Source organism: Mustelus asterias, chromosome 4 (genome assembly GCF_964213995.1).
Source record: "Mustelus asterias chromosome 4, sMusAst1.hap1.1, whole genome shotgun sequence".
NCBI lineage: Eukaryota > Metazoa > Chordata > Chondrichthyes > Carcharhiniformes > Triakidae > Mustelus > Mustelus asterias.
This window is the reverse complement of record NC_135804.1, coordinates 137,678,453-137,692,508: the sequence shown is the minus strand read 5'-3', so window position 1 is coordinate 137,692,508 and position 14,056 is coordinate 137,678,453. Positions and strand designations below refer to the sequence as shown.

At 45.0% G+C, this 14,056-nt stretch overlaps 1 protein-coding gene across 3 annotated transcripts in view; it reads right to left on the bottom strand.

Moving 5' to 3' along the window:
* LOC144493006 (mitogen-activated protein kinase kinase kinase kinase 4) overlaps positions 1-14,056 on the bottom strand; it is a 307,127-nt gene that overhangs the window by 16,193 nt on the left and 276,878 nt on the right. For all 3 annotated transcript variants that reach the window (XM_078211781.1, XM_078211782.1, XM_078211783.1), the window contains one exon: positions 757-896. In XM_078211781.1, coding sequence (XP_078067907.1) covers positions 757-896 — 140 coding nt within the window. The remainder of the gene's footprint in view (positions 1-756; positions 897-14,056) is intronic.

Genomic DNA, 14,056 nt, shown 5'->3' with positions numbered 1-14,056 from the left:
GTACCTCAACAGCCAGATAGTGCTGCAATTTACCATCACGCCTGAATAATATCAGCTCTGACAATGCAGCAACCCCTCAGCCTGCATTGTTTTGTTTATTATTTTTATTTTGTTTTATTCATTAGTGGGACATGGGCGACACTGACTGGTCAGCATTTATTGCCCATCCTTAGTTGCACTTGGAGGACAGTTGAGAGTCAACCACACTGCTGTGGCTCTGGTGTCACATGTAGGCCAGACCGGGTAAGGACGGCAGATTTCCTTCCTTAAAGGACATTATTGCACCCAGATGGGTTTTTCCGACAATTGGCAATGGTTTCATGGTCATCAGTAGATTCCTAATTCCAGATATGTTTTATTGAATTCAAATTCCACCATTGCTGTGGTGGGATTCGAACCCGGGTCCCCAGAACATTAGTGGAGTTTCTGGATTAATAGCCTGGCAATAATACCACATCACCTCCCCGTGTTGTATGTTTCAAATCCCTGGAATAGGACTCGAAACCACAACTTTCTGAATCAGGAGCCGCTAAGGAAAATGGAAGGAATCACTTGACCCAAAACTTAGGAAAGGGGAAGGAAGTTAAGAGTACAGTTAAGTTCCTAGTGGGAACTCAGTGATGGTAAATTGTCCACAGGAAGTATCAAAAATACACGAATAAAATGTCGTTGGTTAAATCAATGAACTCCAGAAATCTCTGAGCCTGAGATAAACATTTGTACATGAATATTACACACCTGATTCTGGTGACTTACCTTGTCATTTCTTTCACACAGAAATTTCAGTTTCTGGTCTTTCTTGTGCATAAACACTCCAGCAAGACGTCCGCTCTCCACAGAACGTAGCTCGATTGCCTTCTCTCCCCAGCCCATTATGTGATTTGATTGGATATATGCTGCAAAACAAAAGTAAAAGATTCAATCCTTGCTGCCATTTTGATAATCTCAGAAATGTTTCTCCCTACTTTGTAAAAGAATCAATTTCCTTCCACTTTCCTTCACATGTCTCTTGAAGCTACTAAGGCTTGCAACAAGCCTCCAGTTAACATCTCATCCTAAAGGCAGTCCTTCAGCAATCCCGCAGCACTGCACTGGAGTATCAGTCTTAGATGCTCAACTCCTAAAATAAGACTTGAACCCACAACTTTCTGTCTCAGCAGTGAGAGAGCTACCAACGCAGCCGTGACTTGCAGTTACACGTACTGGCTGGGGGAAGGGACATACCAAGGGAGGCAGCCTGCCTTGGCACCTTACGTGGGCTGAAACTCTCTGGTTGTTCAGGTCCTGCCGTTGTTGCCAGCGAAGAGAGTGAATGTGGCGCTCAGCCAAATCTTCGTTCACTGCAGCAGGATGGAAGAATCCTGGCGGCGAGTTAGGTCGGAGAATCCGGCCCATAATGTGTGACCCCCCACTTGATGGAGAGTCTTGGCACACTATATGACTTACAGGGAGTATTCCTGTACAAATCTTTATCTCTGTAACCCGCTTCAGCTCTTCAACCCTCCCAGGCCTCTGAGCTCAACCAAACTTTGGCTCTTTGCACATTTTAATCACACCTCCATTGGCCTTATTTTTAACATTCTTTTTATTCTTTTGCGGGAAATAAGTGACATTGAAAAGGCCAGCAAAATATTGCCCATCTTTAATTACCCTTGAGAAGATACTAGTGAGCAGCCACCCTAGACACGAGTGAACTTCTGTCTCACAACCCCTGGGTTCAATTCCCGGCTTAGGTCACTGTCTGTGTGGAGTCTGCACATTCTCCCTGTGTCTGCGTGGGTTTCCTTCGGGTGCTCCGGTTTCCTGCCACAGTCTGAAAGATGTGCTGGTTCGGTGGATTGGCTAAGCTAAATTCTCCCTCAGTGTACCCGAACAGGTGCTGGAGTGTAGCGACTAGGGGATTTTCACAGTAACTTCAATGCACTGCTACTGCAAGCCAACTTGTGACACTAATAAATAAACTTCAAACTTTAAAGGCCCTAAAGCTCTGGAATTCCCTCCTTAACCACTTCTACCTCTATCTCTCTCTCTCTTCCAACATACTCCTTCAAACTTACCTCATGTGCCAAGTTCTTGATCACCTGTTCTGTGATCTTGTGCCATATTAATCCTGTGAAACCCTTTGGAATATTTTAGTCCGCTAGAAGCACTATGTAAGTGTAAGTTATTGTAGCCTAAGAGTACATTATTTTCCATTGGTATGAAAATATTTTGCCCTTTTAACTTGAAAGGGGGGAGCTTCAAACAAATGTCCATTATAAAATCAATGTGGAGTTCATTTTCAGATTATGATCTGAAGCAAGGATCCTTACCTTTTGGCCAGGTATATCTGCAAATTTTGGATGCAATCATTCTGATTCTATTATAAACCGAATGAGAAAATTGGCCCACATAAAGAATGGAAAGTGATTGGCAGAAATATGTGTTTAAAGCTAAACTGAATCACAAATCCTGTGGCGCATGTGTTCTCTGTAACCCACATGTTGTACCTGAACTTCATAGAATCATTGAATCCCTACAATGCAAAAGGAGGCCATTTGGCCCATCAAGTCTGCACTGACTCTCTGACAGAGTGCCTTACCCAGGCCCTCACACGCCCTCCCTATCCCTGTAACCCCACACATTTACAATGGCTAATTCACCGAACCTACACATCTTGGCACACTGAGGGGCAATTTAGCATGGCCAATCCACCTAACCTGCACGCCTTACAGGCTGAGGGAGGAAACCGGAGCGCCCGGAGGAAACCCACGCAGACACAGGGAGAATGTGCAAACTCCACACAGACAGTGACCCAGTCCGGGAATCGAACCTGAGTCTGTGGCACTGTGAGGCAGCAGTGCTAACAACTGTGCCACCTGACTTGAAAGAGTTCACGTTTTTGATCACCTTTCATCAGAACTGTTCAGAAAAGCAGTTAACCGTTTCCTACTTCACACATGCTGTCTGACCTGCCGAGCATTTCCAGCATTTCGTCTTATTCGTCATCTCAGTGAACTCAACCGACTGAATATTTTGTACAGATATGAAAGCTGCCCAATCGTACTCCTCGCTGGGGGCAGAAACCCTTACTGTTTAAGAATAAATTACATGGTCCAATACCTTAGTCATTAATAATATATAGAAGCGAAACACCGTGGATGCCGGAAATAAAAACTGAGAATGTTGGAAAAACTCAGCAGATCTGGCAGCATCTGTGGAGGGAGAAACTGAGTTTATGATTCGAGTCCGTGTGACTCTGTCTTGTGAGGCCATTCCTGAGGGCAGTCAACCACGTTACTGTGGCTCTGGAGTCACATGTAGGCCAGACCGGGTAAGGACAGTGTAATGACTTCAATCAGGCCATTGAGGTTGGCCCATTGGAGTATGAACTCCCTGGTTAAGGATCCGATTGATGGGCCAATCAGGGAGCCTTTGCCTTGAACTTGACCAGGTGTGTCGATTCCTCTGACACCCCCGGACACAGACTGCTGACCGATAGCACTCTGTGTACTGCTGTTAGAGTTTGTAATTAAAGGGACTTTGGTGAAGGAACTTCTGCCTCCGCAGACTTATCACAGTCGGCAGATTTCCTTCCCTAAATGACATTAGTGAACCGGATGGGTTTTTACAACAATCGGTGATAGTTAAATAAAAACCAAATGCTGCTGGAAATCAGAAATAAAAACAGAAAATGCTGGATAAACGCAGCAGGTCTGGCAGCATCAGTGAAGCGAGAAACAGAGTTAACATTTCAGGTCCATAAGACCCTTCCACAGAACTATCGACGATAGTTGTCATGGCCACCATTACTAAAATTAGCTTTATAGCCCTTCTTTATTAATTGAATTTAAATTCCACCAGCTGGCATACTAGGATTTGAACCCATGCCCCCAGGGCATTAGGCCTGGATTACTATTTCAGTGACATTACCGCGATGCCACCATCTCCATCAATAGTGCTTTTATTGAGGCAAAATGCTTCACATCCAAAGAGAAATGCCCTTAAGGGAGCAGTCATTCTTGTTTCCGTACAAAGGGCTTTGGGAGAATGTTGATGGAAAACTGCTCCCTCAACCCAGGAGTGAACTGAGTTCATTAAGTCCCTAAGCTACGAGCTTCCTCCTCACTGCAGTTTATGTTTACACCAATGTAAGTATGTCACTGATCTAACATCGAGTTTAACATTTATTTATTAGTGTCACAAGTAGGCTGCTTGTTCGGGTACACTGAGGGAGAATTTAGTATGGCCAATGCACCTAACCAGCACATCTTTCGGACTGTGGGAGGAAACTGGAGCACCCGGAGGAAACCCACACAGACACGGGGAGAACGTGCAGACCCCACGCAGACAGTGACCCAAGCCGGGAATCGAACCCGGGTCCCTGGCGCTGTGAGGCAGCTGTGCTAACCACTGTGCCGCCCTTCATGGCAAGTGGGGACAGACAGAAGTTCCTATTGGTCACAAGCGGAAGCTGCTTGCATATCCTCACACAAAAGGGGAGCTGAGCAAACCAACAATCTGAGATTTTTAAAAAAATACCAGAATTGCCTACATTTAGTAGTTTGCAGTGGAGCACATTATAATATTAAATAGAGGAAACTCTATGGGTGGCATTCCACACCTCCCTCCACCTCCCTCCACGCCACCAGCGTGTTAGCGTGTTTGCGGTGATGCAGGCAGCCCACCACTGCCTAGTTGGCAGGATCTTCTGGTCCCGCCGATATCAATGGGGCTTCTCGTTGTTTGTACCCTCAACTGCTGGGGAACCAGTGGCATCAGTGGCGGGGGGCGGAGGGAGGTGGGCAGAGGTGGTCGCTGTTGGCGGGACTGGAAGATCCTGCCGGCGGGAATGGCCACAAAATCCAATCCCTATAAAATATTTGATAAAACAAACATTGATGATGATGAATAAGGATTGATGTTCTAATGGATCAAAGGAGAGTGGAACGTAATACAAAGAAATCTGTTCGGTTTCAATATATATATTAACTTCCTGTAGCTCACATTCTGTCCATTCATATCACTGAATAATGAATAGGTCAATAAGATTTAAGTATAAAAGTCCATAGAATCTGCAGAGCAGAAAGAGGCCATTCAGTCCATCAAGTCTGCAACGACACTCAGAAAAAGCATCTGACCCAAGTCCTCCCCTCTGCCCTATCCTCCTAACCTTGTGCATTTACCATGACCAATCCACCTAACCTGCACATCTTTGGACTGTGGGAGGAAACCGGAGCACCCGGAGAAAACCCACGCAGAGAATCTGCAAACTCCACACAGACAGTCACCCAAGGTGTCTGGAACAAGCTGTCAGAGGTAGTAGTAGAGGCGGGTACAATTTTGTCTTTTAAAAAGTGTTTAGACAGTTACATGGGTAAGATGGGTATAGAGGGATATGGGCCAGATGCGGGCAATTGGGACTAGCTTAGGGGTTTTAAAAAAAAAGGGCGGTATGGACAAGTTGGGCTGAAGGGCCTGTTTCCACGCTGTAAACCTCTATGACTCTCAGGCCGGAATTGAACCTGGGTCCCAGGCGCTGTGAAGCAGCAGTGCTAACCACTGTGTCACTGTGCTATACCAATAAACATTGGTATTTTTAACTTTTGTACCCTGGATCTGTCAATTCGCCCCAATGTCTGTCCTGAAAACAAACCAACAGCTTTCCTTCAGATCACTGATCATCTTTTACATTCAACGTCAGACAAGACTAATAAAAGCAAAATACAATTCTTTTGCCAGGAATGTGACTGACATTCTGATATCTAAAAGGTCCAAATATTGTGACAATGGAGCAGAGCCTGTGATTATCGAAAAGTTGCTGACGATATATGCCGTTCTGCACTTATCTGGAAGTTTGTGCTTGAATTTCATTTCTTGAACATCAAGGTGCAACTTAAAAGATATCTAATGTAATTGTATAATCTTGGATACGGGATGGCCATCGAAAGTGAACAAAGAACAAAGAAAATTACAGCACAGGAACAGGCCCTTTGGCTTTCCAAGTCTGCATTGACCATGCTGCCTGACTGAACTAAAAACCCCTATCCTTCTGGGGACCATATCCCTCTATTCCCATCCTATCCAGATGCCCCTTAAAAGTCACTATCGTACCTGCTTCCACTACCTCCCCTGGCAGCGAGGTCCAGGCACCCACCGCCCTCTGTGTGAAAAACATTCCTTGTACATCTCCTTTAAGCCTTGCCCTTCGCACCTTAAACCTATAAGTGCCGTTGTCGTTGCCAGTATTCCTGGGTTGATGGTTCCACTCACTAGGGATTGGAAACTCATTGTAGGAAGCATATAGCAGGAGTGTGGAAGGATATATTGATGTGGAGATGTCTTTATATGTGGAGGTGTCTTTATATGCCCCGTTTGTGAGTTGAAATCCTACTCACCTGATGAAGGGGCAGCGCTCTAAAAGCTCGTGGCTTGTGCTACCAAATAAACCTTTTGGACTTTAACCTGGTGTTGTGAGACTTCTTACTAAGAATATATTTACCAGGGATAAGGGGTTACAAATATGGGGAGAGACTTGAAAAGTTAGTTTTTTAAAAGTGAGTACCAATCAGTTTTACTGGTGACCTATGGTGGCCTTCAAGCTCATGAAGGGTGAACAGCACTTGGTACCATTGGTTGTTGAGGTGGTCATGAGACAATGCAAGTTTAAAACAATCACAAAGCCAATAAAAGGGAGGTTAGAAAGACTTTCTTGACACAGTCGGGAATTATCATATGAAATTAATTGCCACAATTGGTTGTTGAAGTGAAGACCATGGAAGCCTTGATGAATGGGACAGTATTGGGGAGGGAAATTAAATTGCTAAAACTTGAACCTTTGACTACCACCCCCCCTCCCCCCCCACCCCAACTTAATATAAATGTGTCTATGCCCAGTTTAAGTATGGCTGGTTTGGGGTTGGAGGAGTAATCTGCTCCTGAGCAAGTCAATAATTATTTCATCGATTTAGATTTAACACCTCCAGCACCTGTTTCCCAGGGCTCAGCAGCTGAAGGGAGACAAGAAATAGGGTGGCACGGTGGCACAGTGGTTAGCACTGTTGCCTCCCAGTGCCAGGGACCCGATTTCAATTCTTGGGTGACTGTCTGCATGGAGTTTGCACTTTCTCCCCGTGTCTGCGTGGGTTTCCTCCGGATGCTCCGGTTTCCTTCCACAGTCCGAAGATGTGTGGGTTAGGTGGATTGGCCATGCTAAATTGACACTAGTGTCAAGGGGATTAGCAGGGTAAATGTGTGGGGTTACAGGAATAGGGCCTGGGTGGGATTGTTGTTGGTACAGACTCAATGGGCCAAATGGCCTCCTTCCGTACTGCAGGGATTCTATGAACTGCTGAAAAAATGTTTTTGTAGCAATGCTTGTGGGTCAGGAGGAGCAATAATGCTTCCTGCCCAACCTATCTAACAAAGCTCCCACAATCTTCCGATACAGCACCCTCTATAATCGTCAGACCACCAGCCCTGTGATTTGATGATCATTCCCCGTAATCTCTTGGATACCCCATCCCGAGATACTCCGAACATCCCATGAGCTCTCCCTCTAACCCCCCTTCACACAAACACTTCATCCCATTTGTAATCTCCCCCGCCTTGCCATTGGTCCCATGCTCTGTGTGTAACCCCACCAATCTTCTCTCATAGCCAAGAAGGTCCCAAGGATGCTCAGCTGCTGTGTCCTACCCACGGGCCCAGTCGCCAATCAGCCTCGCAATATGGCCGTTTGCTGGGCAGAAAATGGAGTCAAAAAATTCTAATGAGGTCAAGTCACAGAAGTAGGTTATCGACCTGAAATGTTAACTTTTCTCTCTCTACAGATGTCGACTGATCGACTGAGTGGTTCTAGCATTTTCTGTTTTTATATCAGATTTCCAGCAGCTGCAGTATTTGGCTTTTGTGAGGTAATTGATAACATGCTTGAAAAAATTCAAACGTACTTTTAATGTGCCTGCAGGGGAGGCAGTGGCCTAGTGGTATCATTGTCAGACTATTCATCCAAAAACTCAGCTAATATTCTAGGGACCTGGGTTTGAATCCCACCATGGCAGAAGGTGGAATTTGAATTCAATAAAAAATATCTGGAATTAAGAACCTACGGATGACCATGAAACCATTGTCGATTTTTGGAAAAACGCACCTGGTTCACTAATGTCCTTTAAGGAAGGAAATCTGCCTTCCTTACCTGGTCTGGCTCACATATGACTCCAGAGCCACAGCAATGTGGCTGACTCAACTGCCCTCCAAGGGCAACTAAGGATGGGCAATAAATGCTGGCCAGCCAGCGATACCTATGTCCCATAAATCAATGAAATAATGTCCTTTCGGCAATGGAAATTTGCCACCCTTATCAAGTCTGGGGTGGCACAGTGGTTAGCGCTGCTGCCTCACAGTGCCAGGGACCCTGGTTTGATTCCTGGCTTGGGACACTGTCTGTGTGGAGTCTTCACGTTCTCACCATGTTTGCGTGGGTTTCCTCCGAGTACTCCGGTTTTCTCCCACAGTTCAAAGTGTGGTGTGCAGTGTGCAGGTTAGGTGCATTGGCCATGCTATATTTTCCCTCAGTGTACCCCAACAGGCGCCGGAGTGTGACAACTGGGGGATTTTCACAGTAACTTCATTGCAGTGTTAACGTAAGCCTACTTGCGACTGATAAATAAACTTTACTTTAACTTCATTGTATGTGTCAATGTAAGCCAACTTGTCACATTGATACATAAACTTCAAAACTGACCTATGTGTGACTGATCCCAAACCCAACGTTGATGCTTAACTATCTTCAGAAGTGACCTGGAAAACCATTTTAATTATATCAATCACTAAGGGTAACGAGGGATGGCCAATTAATATGGTTCTTAGCAATATCCTAAGAATAATTTTTGAAAAGAACCTTCTGGTTGAACAGGGTATGGTGAGAAATTTCAACAGTTTCAGTTGCAAACAAGGTGTTAAATTTGATTCCTGTGGGAAATTCTTGTGTATTGACTGAGAATTCCCACTGATAAAGAGAAGACAGACAGAAGAATCAAACAAAAGAAAGCAAAGGAACCATGAGTCACAGAGTTATTTCTGTCTCAGTATCGCAATCTTGCTCCTCAACCAGAAACCCCACAACTGCTTTTTTTTCCTCAAAGTACGTGAATTGTTGCCATGCCAACTCAGTGTCATTGCTCAGGTTCATCAACAATAAATGACGCAGTGTGTTATGATGATCTGGGATTCCCTGCCTGAAAGAGTGGTGGAAACAGGTTCGACAATATGATAATCAAATGGGAATTTGACACGCATTTGAGGAACAAACAATTACCGGGTTACAGCTGGGAGGAAGGGCGGCAGGTTGGCACAGTGGGTTAGCACTGCTGCCTCACTGCTCTGGAGACCCGGGTTCAATTCTGACCTCGGGTGACTGTCTGTGCGGAGTCTGCACATTCTCCCCGTCTCTGCGTGGGTTTCCTCCAGGTGCTCCGGTTTCCTCCCACAGTCCAAAGATGTGCAGGTTAGGTGGATTGGCCGTGCTAAATTCTCTCTTAGTGTCAGGGGATTAGTCGGGTAAATATGTGAGGTTACAGGGATAGGTGGGATTGCTGTTGGTGCAAGCTCAATGGGCCAAAAGGCCTCCTTCTGCACTATAGGGATTCTATGAATTTCTAAGGAGTGGGATTAAGTGGATAGTTGTTTCAAGGAGCCATCACAGGCACAATGAACCGAATAGCCTCTTTTGTTCCTCAAGGGATGGCTGCTAAATTTTCTCATGATACAAAGACAGGTAGGATACAAAGAGATTTTAAAAAATTAATTCATGGGACGTGGGCATTGCTGGCTGGCCAGCATTAATTGCGCATCCCCAGTTGCCCTTGGAGGGCTGTTGAGAGTCAACCACAATGCTGTGGCTCTGGAGTCACATGTAGGCCAGACCAGGTGAGGATGGCAGAATTCCCTCCCTAAAGGACATTATTGAACCAGATGGGTTTTTCTGACAATCATTTCATGGTCATCAGTAGATTCTTAATTTCAGATATTTTTATTGAATTCAAATTCCACCACTTGCCGTGGTGGGATTCGAACCTGGGTCCCCAGAACATTAGCTGAGTTTCTGGATTAATATAGTCTACCAATAATACCACTTACCATCACCATTGAAGGAGGGGGGGAGAACAAAGGGATATAAATTGGTTAGTTGAGTGGGTAAAGATTTGGCAAATGGTATATAATGTAAGAAAGTGGAAATTATCCAGGAAAAAAAGAAGCATAAATGGAGAGAGATTGCAGAACTCTGAAGTGAAGGGGAGTCCAGAGGCTTTGGTTCTTGAAGCACAAAAGACTCGTGTGAAAGTACAGCAAGAAATTAAGAAAGTTAAGAGAATGTTATCGTTTATTGCAAGGGGAATTGAATACAAAAGTAGGAAGGTTATGTTTCAGTTACATAGGGCATTGGGTGAAACTACTTCTGCAGTATTGTGTACAGTATTGGCCTCCTTATTTGAGGAAAGATGTAAATGTGTTGGAAGCGCTTCAGAGAAGATTTATTAGCTAATACCTGGAGTGGGTGGGTTGCCTGATGAGGAAAGATTGGACAAGTTAGGTTTGTATCCGCTGGAGTTTTAGGAGAGTAAGTGGTGACTTAAGGTCCTGAAGGGTCTTCACAAGGTGGATGTGGAGAAGATATTTCCTCTTGTGGGAGAATCTGTTACTGTTTAAAAATAAGGGGTCGCCCATTTTGGAGAAAAGCAACAAAAAATCTTTTCTCTCAGAGTTGTCAGTCTTTGGAACGGTCTTCCTCAAAAGACAGTGGAAGCACAGTCTTTGAATAGTTTCTAAGACATAGGTGGATTGATTCTTGATAAACAAGAGGATGAAAAATTATTGGACATAGGTGGGAACGTGGGGTTGAGGCAACAATCAGATCAGCCATGATCTTATTGAACGGCAGAGCAGGCTTGATGGGCGAAGTGGCCTCCTCCTGCTCCTAATTTGAATGTTTGTTTGAATGTTTGAACGTTTGAGAACTCTGGGTCTGTACTCGTTGGGGTTTAGAAGGATGAGGGGGGATCTTATTGAAACTTACAGGAGACTGCGAGGCCTGGATAGACTGGATGTGGAGAGGATGTTTCCCCTAGTAGGAAAAACTAGAACCAGAGGGCACAACCTCAGACTAAAGGGATGATCCTTTAAAACAGAGATGAGTAGGAACTTCTTCAGCCAGAGAGTGGTGAATCTGTGGAATCTTTTGCCGCAGAAGGCTGTGGAGGGCACGTCATTGAGAGTTTTTAAGACAGAGATAGATAGGTTCTTGATTAATAAGGGGATCAGGGGTTATGGGAAAAAGCAGGAGAATGCGGATGAGAAAAATATCAGCCATGATTGAATGGCGGAGCAGACCCGATGGGCCAAGTGGCCTAATTCTGCTCCTGGGTCTTATGGTCTTATATTCTGTGTTCTATGATTATAAGCAGAACTGGAAAGCAAAGAACAATATTGCAGGCAAATGTCAGAGAGGTTCTTACAAGCAGTAAAATATCAGGACATATGAAAAGATAGCAAAGTATAATGAGAATTGTTAGTCACCTAGCTTTGGGTGAACATACAGAAAAGGAAGAATGTGCAGGGCTACAGGGAGAAGGCAGGGGAGTAACTCTAGTTAATCTGCCACTCTGGAGAGCCTGCACTGGCATGATAGGCTGAATGGCTTCCTTCTGTAATGTAACAGTTCTGCAATAAAACTGTAAGAAATAGGAGCAGGATTTGATTTGATTTATTATTGTCACGTGTATTCGAATACAATGAAGAATATTGTTTCTTGCGCACTATGCAGACAAAACATCCAGTTGCTAGAGTACATACGGGAGAAGGAAAGGGGAGGATGCAGGATGTAGTGGAGTAGACCATACGGTCTGTCGGGCCTGCTCCCCCATTCAATACGACCATGACTGACATTAGGCTTCAACTCCATTTCCCTGTCCGCTCCTCATGTCCCCCGATTCCCTGAGAGACCAAACCTCTCTTTGCCTCAACATTAAATATATTCAACGGTGGAGCATCCACAACCCTCTGGGGTGGGGAACTGCAAAGATTCACAACCCTTTGAGTGAAGAACTTCTTCCTCCTTCCAGCACTAGTTGATTGACCCCTTATCCTGAGACTGTGCCCCTGTTGTTGTAGATTCCCCAGAGGAAGCCAGCTCTCAGTGTCTACTCTGTCAAACCCCTTCAGAATTTTCCATGCTAAATTCATTCAGGATGTGTAGGTTAGGGGGATTATTGGGGTAAATACATGGGGTTACGGGGAAAGGGCCTGGGTGGGAGGAGGAGTTGGTACACACTCGATGGGCCGAATAACTTCCTTCAGCACTGTAGGGATTCTATGATTCTATGATTAAGACAACTGCTTGTTCATGATTGTATTGAATGGCAGAATTGACCTTGATCTTTCTCTACACCCTAGGTATGACTATAACACTGCATTGTGCACTCTCTCCTTTCCTTCTCTATGAATGGTATGCTTTGTCTGTATCGTGTGCAAGAAACAATACTTTTCACTGTATACTAATACAAGTGACAATGATAAATCAAATCAAATCTAAATAAGTCTTGACAGGAGTTGACTTCGATCACAGGATATAGGAGCAAAAATGGGCCATTTGGCCCATCGAGTCTGCTCCACCATTCATTGAGCTCATGAATGATCTGATGGGATAATCTTCAAGTGCACTTTCCCAACTTATCCCCCATTATCCTTGAAAGACTCTTGAGTTGACTCTGTTTTTCTCTGCACAGTTGCTGGGTGGCCTGTTGAATGTCTTCCAGCGTTTCCTGTTTGTAAAATTGTTTTACGAGATAGCTTCATTTATTGCACCGTTTTGTACTGCGATTAAAATGCAACACAGGAATATGAGTCCAATCAGACACATTCTAAACTAGCTCCGTAATCGCTCTTCTTGCCAGGGACCCTGTCTCACTAACAGTGTAGCCACAAAGAATCATCCATGCCAACCCAGATTATGTATCTTTGCTCACCAACTGCTTTTCCCCATCTAACACAGCGCCATGGGATCTGGTAGAAAAAGCTGGGAAAGCAACAGGAAGATCATAGAATCCCTACAATGCAGGAGGCCACATGGCCCATCGAGTCTGCACTGACCAGAATCCTATCCAGGCCCTATCCCCGTAACCCCACTCATTTACCCTGCTAATCCCCCTGACACTCGGGTCAATTTAGCATGGCCATACAGACAGTCACCCGAGGCCGGAATTGAACCCGGCTCCCTGGCGCTGAGAGGCAGCAGTGCTAACCACTGTGCCACCGTGCCGCCACGGAGAAATGAAGTATTGGCATTGCTTGAGTTTATAAAGCTTGAAAGCTCCATTTTCTGATCCATGGGGAATATAAAACCATAGAATTCCTACAGTGTAGAAAGAGGCCATCTGGCCCATTGAGTCTGTACCGACTCTCTGAAAGAGTATCTCACCCACCCGAGGGACGAACTCAAAATTTGGCAGTCCATTTAGAGGCTCGTTGGCCTCGGGCGGGATTTTCCAGACTCGGGGCGGTTGCACCCATGGAAACTAATGAGTCACTGTAATATATCTTCAAAGAGTGAAATCTTAAACTTCAGTCAATAATTAAAACAGTTTGATGCCTGGGTTCTTGCTGTCCATTTTCTCAAGCCTGTTGGCCAATGATATGACAGGAATCTTGAGCTGGCCTTTACGGACACCAATTAATGTCAGCCTTGTCTAATGGGCATCCTTCCCACCTCTGAATCGGAATGCCGTTGGTCCCAGTTCCATGACTGAGGGCTCGGCATTTCCTGTCCCTACTGAGGGAGTGCTGCACCGTCAAAATGCTATCTTTTGGATGAGACATTAAAATGAGACTCCATCTGACCTCTCCAGTGGATGTAAAAGATCCACCATAAAAAGCATTCTTTCTGGTTGTATCACAGCTTGGTATGGCTCCTACTCTGGCCAAAACCGCAAGAAACTACAAAGTGTCATGAACTTTGTCCATCATGCAAACCAGCCTCCCACCCATTGACGCTGTCTACACTTGCCGCTGCCTCGGAAAA